This window comes from Arachis hypogaea, chromosome 16 (genome assembly GCF_003086295.3).
Source record: "Arachis hypogaea cultivar Tifrunner chromosome 16, arahy.Tifrunner.gnm2.J5K5, whole genome shotgun sequence".
In the NCBI taxonomy this organism is placed as follows: domain Eukaryota; kingdom Viridiplantae; phylum Streptophyta; class Magnoliopsida; order Fabales; family Fabaceae; genus Arachis; species Arachis hypogaea.
Genome location: NC_092051.1, coordinates 7,642,657 through 7,653,367, shown reverse-complemented (window position 1 = coordinate 7,653,367; position 10,711 = coordinate 7,642,657). Strand labels below are relative to the sequence as shown.

Here is a 10,711-nt window from a genome sequence, read left to right as displayed (position 1 = left end):
GAGCTTGTATTTGTTCTCCAAGTTATCGATCTTGTTTTTGTATTGTGGTCATATAGGATATTTCGTTAATTATTTAATTTTAATCTCATAACGAGACTATATTAAAGTTAAATGAATTTTTTTAATTTAAATAGGACAATTTAATATTTTACCTTTTATTATTTTTTGGTGGCTTATCTTTTATTTAATTAATAGAAGGTATTTCAGTTTCTCTACATATCTTTAACCTAACTTAGAAGAGTCAAAGACCAGTTAGTTAATAAGAAGAGCGAGCCCTAATTTCTTTCTCAATACTCTAATCCCAGCTCTCTCATTTGAAAACCTGAATATCCAATTTTTAACATTACATTTTTTTATAAACACTCTTTAAATTGGATTTTAGGTACTAAAATAAAATCAAAACATTTTTAAAATATAGTCTTTTTATCTTTTTTTTTTTATGTTCTTTGATGATTTGACTGCATCCACTAACCATAATGGACTTTATGCCTAAATTCCGTAACCGTACGTACACCATGTCATTGGCGGATTCCAACACATGATTCTAATGCACTTCAATTCAACCGGTTCGTCCGGTCACCTCCCAACACTTACTCACCTAACCGGTAATCTCACTCGCCTTTTCACCTTTTTCACCGCTTTTCCTGTGAACGAAGAATAATATATAGAAAAGTATGAGGTTTTATCCTATGTGTACAATGGAGTTAATTTAAAATTAAAATTAAATTATAGGTAACTAATTAATTTTGAATAGTTTTTAATTTAAAATTTAAATCAAATATTAAGATTACTGTGTATTTTGAAAACAAATAAACTACCTCTTTCTTTCACTTCTCTCTCAATACGGTTTGTCAGCGTTCTATACCTTTCTTATGGAGTCTCGCTGATACACTAACGCCACGGTCATCAGCCGCCACTAGAAATTGCACCGACACTGTTCCGACTGGTGCCGTTGCCGCACAGGCCACCGTCAAGGAAAGACGCGCATATTGTATGGGTCGAACTAACGGCACCGCAGCAACCCGGACGTCCAGCGCATCCGTTGCAGCCGGTGTGTGCCTTCTTCCGACACTGTCCTCACCTCCTCTAATGCGCATTCGCTTTCTCCCATTCCCTTAAGTCTCTTCTCACCGATGATACCACCATGTTCTTCTTCTTCGGATTCAAGCATGGTTAGCTTTTGAGCCATATACTTCACAACAGTGCCGTTTTTGTCATGACTAGTTATTTAAAAGTAAGTGTGAATGTTTAAATTTTGTACTGTGCATGCAGCAATCTATTGGCTAACAGTAGATTCTTAAATAGAATTTAGATCCGCGAATGATTAATAATGTTAACTGTTAAATAATTTTTTTAATCGTTTACTATCTCTTTTTTATATTTAAAAATCAATATAATATATTTATTTTAAGGGTAAAGTACTAAATTGGTCCCCTAAGTTTGGGCGTAATTCTGTTTTGGTCCTTAAGGTTTAAAGTGTTCTATTTGAATCCAAAAAAGTTTCATTTAGCATCAATTTAGTTCCACAGTGAGGTCAAAATTAAATAATTAACAAAATGTCATACATAACAACAGTACAAGAACAAAATCGATAACTTGGAAAACAAGTACAAGCTCCAGAGAGGCATAAAATCAACCATTGATACATCAATACATTTATTTATTATTTTTTATAATATAAATAAAATATTTTCTATAAAACTAAAGAAAATGATAAATAAATGTATTGATGCATCAATGGTTGATTTTGTGTTTCTAGAGCTTATACTTGTTCTCCAGATTATCGAATTTGTTCTTGAACTGTTGTTATGTAGGACATTTTGTTAATTATTTAATTTTGACCTCACTGTGGGACTAAATTGATGCTAAATGAAACTTTTTTAGATTCAAATAGAACATTTTAAACCTTAAAGATCAAAACAGAATTACGCCCAAACCTATAGACCAATTAAATACTTTACCCTTATTTTAAATATGCACAAGAAACAAGCCTTCATTATAAATTACATGGTTATTGATATACAATTTTGGTAAAACTTGATATAACTTATCTTTATTATATTCTAGTATGATGTAATAAACTATAAAAAATTATAAGCATTATAACTTTACTTAAATTAGTATCGGTGCTATTTGATCTTAACCCATCCTGTCTTCATTATCTATCTCCAATGTTTTAATCTTGACACTCTAATACTCTATCATGTTTATTGTTATCTCCCCTTTATTGGTTGTTCAGTCCTCCATTTAGTAGAGATGACTGAAACTTTTAGTAGAGATCTGTGGTCCAACTATGTTGGTGCAGTTGAATTTTTTTCTAATAATCAAGTATCTTAATTACTTTTACAACAAAATTATAACTTCTTTAAAGAAGAGGAAGACATCACAAAAAAACGGATAAATTATAACGAAAGTTTTAATTAGTCATATAAGTTTTTTCATATTTTGTTAGATTTTTTTATATAAAAATGTTTAAATTTGGTAAATTTTTAAAAAATTTCTTTTCTTAGAATCAATACGTTGATTGTTGGTTGTAATCCATTTAGTTGAAGAATCCCTTTTATTATTGTTGTTGACCCAAATGATTCAACTTATAGTCTTGTTCATACAAATATATACCTATTTTTTAATATATTGTTGAGCTACTGTAAAAAATTTTCAATCACCAAAAAAATCAGATTTTGAATTAGATGTGATATTTTTCATTAGATGTGATATTTTTCATCTGATATTTTTTTATTTAGTTTTTCTAAAATTTTTTCCAATAATCGAAAATTTACCACGGTAACCCAACATATATATATATATATATATATATATATAATGCCAAAAACGACAAGAATGGATCATTGTAGATAATAATAATAATAATAATAATAATAATAATAATAATAATAAACAAGTGATGTCCTTAATTTTTTATAAGCGCAAAAATATTTGTATCTTTTATAAACAAATGATATATTTCAATAATATTTTTTATTACAAATTATTTGATATAATTTGATCAATTTATTCTATTCTCATTATTTATTTTGCACTAAAATTAGTTATTTTAATTGGTGTTTGTATTAAGATATTTAATATTATTCTAAAAAATTACCAGAAATAACATATTCTTATACTTATTTAAGTTTCAACATTTTATTCCCAAGCATAAATTACTCGTCAGAATCAAATTCCTTTGGAGGGTGAGGAGGAGCATATTCTCATGTTATGAGCTATAAAAAAGTTATTATCTACATTATTAATCATATGATAGTAATGTATAATAGTTATTTTGCTTTTATACTATTAACATTGTTTATTTCAATATAAAAATATCAAACCTTAGAGCGTAGAGAAGGAAGAAGAGGAATTGAAAATGTTGAAAGAGAGATAAGTTGAATCAATAAAAATGAGATGATTCTATTATGAAATGAGGTGAAAGTGAATTACAATGAGAAAGGAAATTGTTATTTATAGACTAGCTAACAAAAGTTTGTAGCATGTGCTCCTTCTAATTAAGAGTTCGTTCTTCAAAAAGTAATTTTTTTGAGTTTTTGACTTATGAAAAATAGTAGTATTAATGTCTAGTGTAATTTTTAAAATCAAACTGTGATTTTTTAAGAAGCTATTTAGAAACTTATAGAGAAGTTAAAAAAATGACTTCTCTCATAATATTATTATTTTTTTATCGTATTTCTATAAAATAAACAATTTTAGAACTAAAAATTTAAATACAAAATAACTTATTTATAAACTACTTTTAATATAGCCATTTATTGTTTAAGCTATTTTTTTAAAAAGAACTTAATTAAACTTAATGAGTTTGAAAAACTCTAATTTAAATTGATGATGATCAAACATTATTAACACAATTAACTGTAAAATTATTAATTAAAATCTTCATAATTATATTTGCTAATTTAATAATTTTGTTGGTGCAGATCTATTGGGCCGAAAAAAAAAATTGGCTAGTCCAACTCATATACTCAGCCTTGATATTATATTGCTGAGATCATGATGGCTGAATTTATAGTTATGTTACTTGGGCCGAATAAAAAGAAAAGATCCAAAGTCCAATCCAATGCTTGGTCCGAAACCAATTGAGAGAGAGAAAGCAAATGCTTTGCTTCATTGCTTCCAACGAAATCCATTTCTATCATGTGGTGGAATTCAAATTTTATTAAAGTGAAGTTAATACATGCATTGGAAACATGAGAGAGAGTTAGCCTTTGATTTGATGGACATCATCAAGCTACACGCTACCTAATGTAAGGGAAGTGAAAATTTAAGTTACTTTATCAAAATTCATTAGTTAGTGTTCAAATTTCTCTCTCATCCCTTTCTCATCTTTCTTCTTGTTTTCGATCATTACACAGTAAACTATGGAAGAAACATTGAGCCACCGAAAAAAAGAAAGTGCAAGCAATAAGACCGTCACAATGATGGCAAGAAAAAGAAAACAAAAAGTATGCTGTGGCTGAGATTCTCATCACTTGTGGTAAGATTTGGTGAAGAGATCTTAGCTTCTCTATACCAAAAATGGTTGAAGAAGATTTCGGTCAGAGAAAAAAGATCCTTGGAGAGATGACTTGACTCTGATGTTGCAAAGTTTTGAGGAGGAGTTGGGTGCTGCTAGTGAAGAAGAGGCGGATGAATCCGAGTTCCACTTATCTGATGATTAATCTTTGTTTCTTTCCTTTTCGTTGATATTTGGCTTGTTTCGGCTCAATCTGATACTGTAATAGTTTATTTTGGTACTTTAGACATATGACACTGTGAAATACTCTTGACATTTTGGGTATATTTTGAATATTTTGTTTTCTATGTCATCTTTTGCAGGTGCCCCTTGATGCCAAAAGGGGGAGAAATGACTGGAAAATTGAAATTAAGAAAATAGGGGATGAAATCCTTTTGTGGATTCATGATCACCCTTGCTTCAATATTTTGTTGTGGTGATATGTTTTATGTTAATAATGCATCTGATTGCTGCTGCTTGATGTTTGAGATTTATTTGATTTACCTTGGTAAAATATTTACTATTTTGGATTAAGGAATATTTTTGGCAGTTCCTTTAAGCTGTGACATGTAAATTCTGATAGTTGCTATGTTTTGAGATGATCATGCTTGTTTAAAAATATTTTTCTTATTCTAATTATTTTGCTCTGATATGTTGATTGAAAAATATTTTCAAAAGAATTGAATAGCAACCTCTTGAAACATCAAAAATAGTTTTTGGTTGATATGTACTCAAGTGCTTTGAATGTGATTAAGCAGAAAATTAATTTATGATAACAAATGAGTTTTGCTTATCAAATCAATTCTGCTCATAAATCAAGCAATTCAACATCCTACATAAAATATGTTGAATAACATTGTTGCCTTAGACTTAATACAAATTGTTACAGGTATAAAAGCTTTCCTGGGTAAAATAGCATACATTTAGGAGGAGTCTTGTGACAATTGAAAAAGAGGGAGAAATACTAATCTTCAAAGGGAGTACTCAATACTCTAATCTCTAATCTCTTTCCATTTTAATTTTAATAATGTTTGTCATCAAGGGGGAGATTGATGAGTTTGAAAAACTCTAATTTAAATTGATGATGATCAAACATTATTAACACAATTAATTGTAAAATTATTAATTAAAATCTTCATAATTACATTTGCTAATTTAATAATTTTGTTGGTGCAGGTCTATTGGGCCGGAAAAAATTTTTTTTTGGCTAGTCCAACTCATATACTCAGCCTTGATATTATATTGCTGAGATCATGATGGCTGAATTTATAGTTATGTTACTTGGACCGAATAAAAAGAAAAGATTCAAAGCCCAATCCAATGCTTGGTCCGAAACCAATTGAGAGAGAGAAAGCAAATGCTTTGCTTCATTGCTTCCAACGGAATCCATTTCTATCATGTGGTGGAATTCAAATTTTATTAAAGTGAAGTTAATACATGTATTGGAAACATGAGAGAGAGTTAGCCTTTGATTTGATGGACATCAAGCTACACGCTACCTAATGCAAGGGAAGTGGAAATTTAATTTACTTTATCAAAATCCATTAGTTAGTGTTCAAATTTCTCTCTCCTCTCTTTCTCATCTTACTTCTTGTTTTTGGTCATTACACAGCAAGCTATGGAAGAAACATTGAGCCACCGAAAAGAAGAAAGTGCAAGCAACAAGATCATCACAATGATGGCAAGAAAAAGAAAACAAAAAGTATGCTGTGGCTGAGATTCTCATCAATTGTGGTAAGATTTGGTGAAGAGATCTTAGCTTCTCCATACCAAAAATGGTTGAAGAAGATTTCGGTCAGAGGAAGAAGATCCTTAGAGGGATGACTTGACTCTGATTTTGCTACCACCACAGGAGGTAGCTACAGTGGCTACGTGATGGAAGAGGCAGATATTGGAGTATATGAAGCTATCATAATCATGAAGCATCAAGGGCTATGAGTCCATCTTGGAGGGTAAAACAAGATGGAGGGCTCGGATTGATGAAGATTGGTGACTGTTACGGCCCAGCCCAGGACTCTTGCGGGTCAACCCGACCCGAGCTCCACCCGGCCCGGCTACGCGCCCTTCAACCGACCCGGACACGCGTCCCATACAGCTCACACACAGCTATGGAACAGCGTCCCTGAAAATATGGGCCTGAACTCCAGAGGGGCCCAGGGCTGACATGTATATAAGGGGAAGAATGGCTCTTCCCCCGAGGTACGTCACATCCCTACACTACCCTCATTTCGCCTGCACATATTCTGACAAGGGCGTCGGAGTGTCTTTGCAGGTGGCACCCCCCTCTCTCTCACACGACGTGCTCGGGACCTCCCCAGTCCGGACTGGAAGACCGTGACCAGACGAGCCCTTTCCTTCACCCCGGGTCCTGACCCGAACCGTCCGGTAACCGACCTACCGAACATTGGCGCCGTCTGTGGGAAATCGTCCATGGACTTCGTACTAGTCCAGACAAATACCGGTAGCGAGGCCGCGCCTCCCGTGCTTGGGGGAGGCGCCGTTTCGACAGAAACCCGACAACTACAGAGGTCGCCTCCGAGGGATGCGACGCAGACTCACGAAAGACGCCCCTTCAGAGGAACTGGCGACAACCACGCTAGGATAATACAAGAGTTGCGCCATAGGATGCAAGACTTAGAACGCCGGCTAGCCGAAAGAGAACGCGACCAACGCACCCCGGAGCGAAGCCCCGCCCGTTCCCGTTCAAGGAGCCGCTCGAGGCGCTCACCCAGCCCCCAATACGAGTCGGAGAGCACGGGGGGACGGGGACGAGCCAGAAGAAGAAGTCGAGACCCCATCATTTACGCCCGACACGAGAGACGGCGTGCGTCGAACAGAGGCGAAGAGGACGGCCGTCGGGAAAATGACGAGCCAGGGAGAACTACCCGGGGACCAGTAATAATAGGAGCGACCCCTTTCCACCGTTCCGTACTCGAGGTCCGGCTGCCGAAACACTTCGACAAGCCAACAGACATGAAGTATGATGGAACACAAGATCCCCTGGAACACTTGACGGCCTTTGACGCCAGGATGAATCTGGAAGGGGTAGGAGACGAGGTCAGATGTCGCGCCTTCCCGGTCACCTTGGCGGGCCCGGCGATACGGTGGTTCAACAACCTCCCGCAGGGCTCGGTGACTCAATTCTCCGACATCAGCCACGCCTTCTTGGCTCAATTCACAACCAGGATTGTCAAAGCCAAACACCCAATCAATTTGCTAGGGGTAACACAGAGACCCGGAGAGCCGACCAGGAAATACCTGGACCGTTTCAATGACGAGTGCCTGGAAATTGACGGTCTAACAGACTCGGTGGCAAGTCTATGCTTGACGAACGGGCTCTCGAATGAGGACTTCAGGAAACACCTTACCACAAAGCCCGTTTGGACAATGCAAGAGATCCAGTGCGTGGCCAAAGAATACATCAATGACGAAGAAGTCAGCCGGGTCGTGGCTGCCAATAAGCGGCAGCCCGCCTACAACCAAGCCCGGCACTATGAAGGCAGAGAAAGACCAAAGGAACACGCCAAGGACGGCGGTCCGGGTAAAACACCCAAACCGTTCCCCTGAGTTGGGAAGTTCACCAATTATACCCCCCTCACAGCACCAATCGCCGAAGTTTACCAACAAATAGCGGGAAAGGGGATATTGTCAAAGCCCCGACCTCTGAAGGACAGAACGGGAGGAAACAAGAACCTCTACTGCGAGTACCACAAGGGTTATGGACACAAGACCTAAGACTGCTTCGACCTAAAAGACGCCCTGGAGCAAGCTATCAGGGATGGGAAACTTGCCGACTTCTCCCACCTTATACGGGAACCAAGGAGACGTAACCGGGACCACGATAGCGAAGAAAGATCCCGGCCAACAAGGCAACGGCAGGAACCAGAGGGTGACGACCACGGCCTTACGGTGGTAAACGTGGTAACGGCCAGAAATACCGCCCCAAGGTCAAAGTCAGCACAGAAAAAAGACGCCAAGGTCCTAGCGGTCTCCACCTCGACAGGTAGAAGTTTCCGAGGTATCCCGCCCATCTCCTTCGGCCCAGAGGACCAATGGTTTGACGAGGCACCAGAAAGTCCGCCCATGGTCATCACGGCGAGAGTCGGGACGGGCCTCGTCAAACGAATCCTGGTAGATACGGGGGCAGACTCAAACATCATGTTTCGAAACGTTTTCGATGCCCTAGGACTAAGGGACGCCGACCTGACGACCCACCAGCACGGTGTGGTAGGGTTGGGGGACCACTTCATCAAGCCGGACGGAATCATCTCACTCCCGACCTCTGTGGGACAGGGACAAAAGCGACGAACAGTCATGGCGGACTTCGTAATATTACGAGACTCCACGGCTTATAACATCATCCTGGGGAGAAAAACCATTAACGACCTGGGGGCCGCAATTAGCACAAAACTGCTGGTGATGAAGTTTATCACTGATGACGGATCCGTAGGATCCATCAAAGGCGACTTGGAAACGGCAGTCGCTTTCGACCACGCCAGCCTCTCTCTCAGGAAAAAATCCAAAGAAGCGTCTGGGGTCTTCCTGGCTGACCTAGACGCCAGAATAGACGACAAACCTAGACCAAAGCCAGAAGGGGACTTGGAAAAGTTCAGGGTCGGTGAGGAGGACGATAAATTCACATTCATAAACAGGAACCTCCCCCACGAAATGAAGGAGCCATTGATGGAAATGATCAGGGCTAATGCCGACCTCTTTGCCTGGACACCCGCCGATATGCCCGGGATAGATCCCCAGCTCATATCGCATCATCTGGCCGTCAAGGCGGGAACCAAGCCAGTGGCCCAGAGGAGGAGAAAAATGTCGCAAGAAAGAGCAGAAGAGATAGCCAGGCAAACGGCCAGCCTCCTAGAAGCAGGATTCATCCGAGAACTGGACTACTCGACTTGGTTGTCAAACGTGGTCCTGGTCAAAAAGCACAATGGGAGGTGGAGAATGTGCGTAGATTACTCTGACCTCAACAAGGCGTGTCCCAAGGATTGCTACCCTCTACCTAACATTGACGCACTCGTTGACGCGGCGGCGGGGTACCGGTACCTGAGCTTCATGGATGCCTACTCAGGATACAATCAGATACCAATGCACCGACCTGACGAAGAAAAAATGACGTTCATAACACCAGGAAGAATCTATTGTTACAGGGTGATGCCCTTCGGTTTGAAAAACGCTGGGGCCACGTACCAAAGGCTGATGAATAAGATATTCAGTGAACTCATAGGCAAAACAGTAGAAGTCTACGTGGATGACATACTCGCGAAGACTACGTGACCCAACGACCTCCTTAGCGACCTAGATGGTGTTTTTTCGTCCCTCCGACAACACGGCATGAGGCTTAATCCGCTCAAGTGCGCGTTTGCCATGGAGGCCGGTAAGTTCTTGGGATTTATGATTACTCAAAGAGGGGTGGAAGCTAACCCCGAGAAGTGTCAGGCAGTTCTTCAGATGAAGAGCCCGGGCTGTATCAAGGACGTCCAACGACTTGCCGGGAGGTTAACGGCTTTGTCCCGATTCCTCGGCGCGTCAGCAGCAAGAGCCCTACCTTTCTTCAATCTAATGAAAAAATGAATGACGTTCGAATGGACCCCAGCATGCGAGGAGGCATTCAACCACTTCAAGCAGATTTTAGCGGCACCACCAGTTCTCGGAAAACCCAGGGCCGGAGAACCACTTTATCTCTACCTATCGGTAACCGAGGAAGCAATGGCCACGGTGCTCGTCAGAGAAGGGGAAAAGACCCAACAGCCCGTTTATTTTGTTAGCAGGGTCCTCCAAGGACCAGAACTGAAATACAGCAAGCTGGAAAAACTGGCGCTGGCACTCCTAGTCTCCTCCCGAAGATTAAGACAATACTTCTAGAGCCATCGTATAGTCGTAAGGACGGACCAGGCGATTCGCCAAGTACTGCAAAAGCCTGACTTGACCGGTAGGATGATGACCTGGGCCATCGAGCTCTCCCAATACGACCTACAATATGAACCCCGACACGCGATCAAAGCTCAGGCAATGGCAGACTTTCTGGTCGAAGTGACGGGGGACCCTCCCGAGGAAACGGGCACACGGTGGAGGCTCCACGTTGATGGGGCCTCCAACCAAACGTCCGGGGGAGCAGGGGTCATCCTAGAAAGCCCAGCAGGGGTCATCTATGAACAATCGACTAAGTTCGAGTTTCCAGTGTCGAACAACCAAGCA

At 39.7% G+C, this 10,711-nt stretch overlaps 1 protein-coding gene across 1 annotated transcript; it reads left to right on the top strand.

Annotated features, from left to right (window-relative positions):
- The first annotated feature begins 8,818 nt into the window (after positions 1-8,818).
- On the top strand, positions 8,819-9,790 carry LOC140179963 (uncharacterized). The gene is made up of 2 exons (XM_072220333.1): positions 8,819-9,354; positions 9,451-9,790. The coding sequence occupies exons 1-2, from the start codon at positions 8,819-8,821 to the stop codon at positions 9,788-9,790; spliced, it is 876 nt and encodes a 291-aa protein (XP_072076434.1).
- The last annotated feature ends 921 nt before the right edge of the window (positions 9,791-10,711 follow it).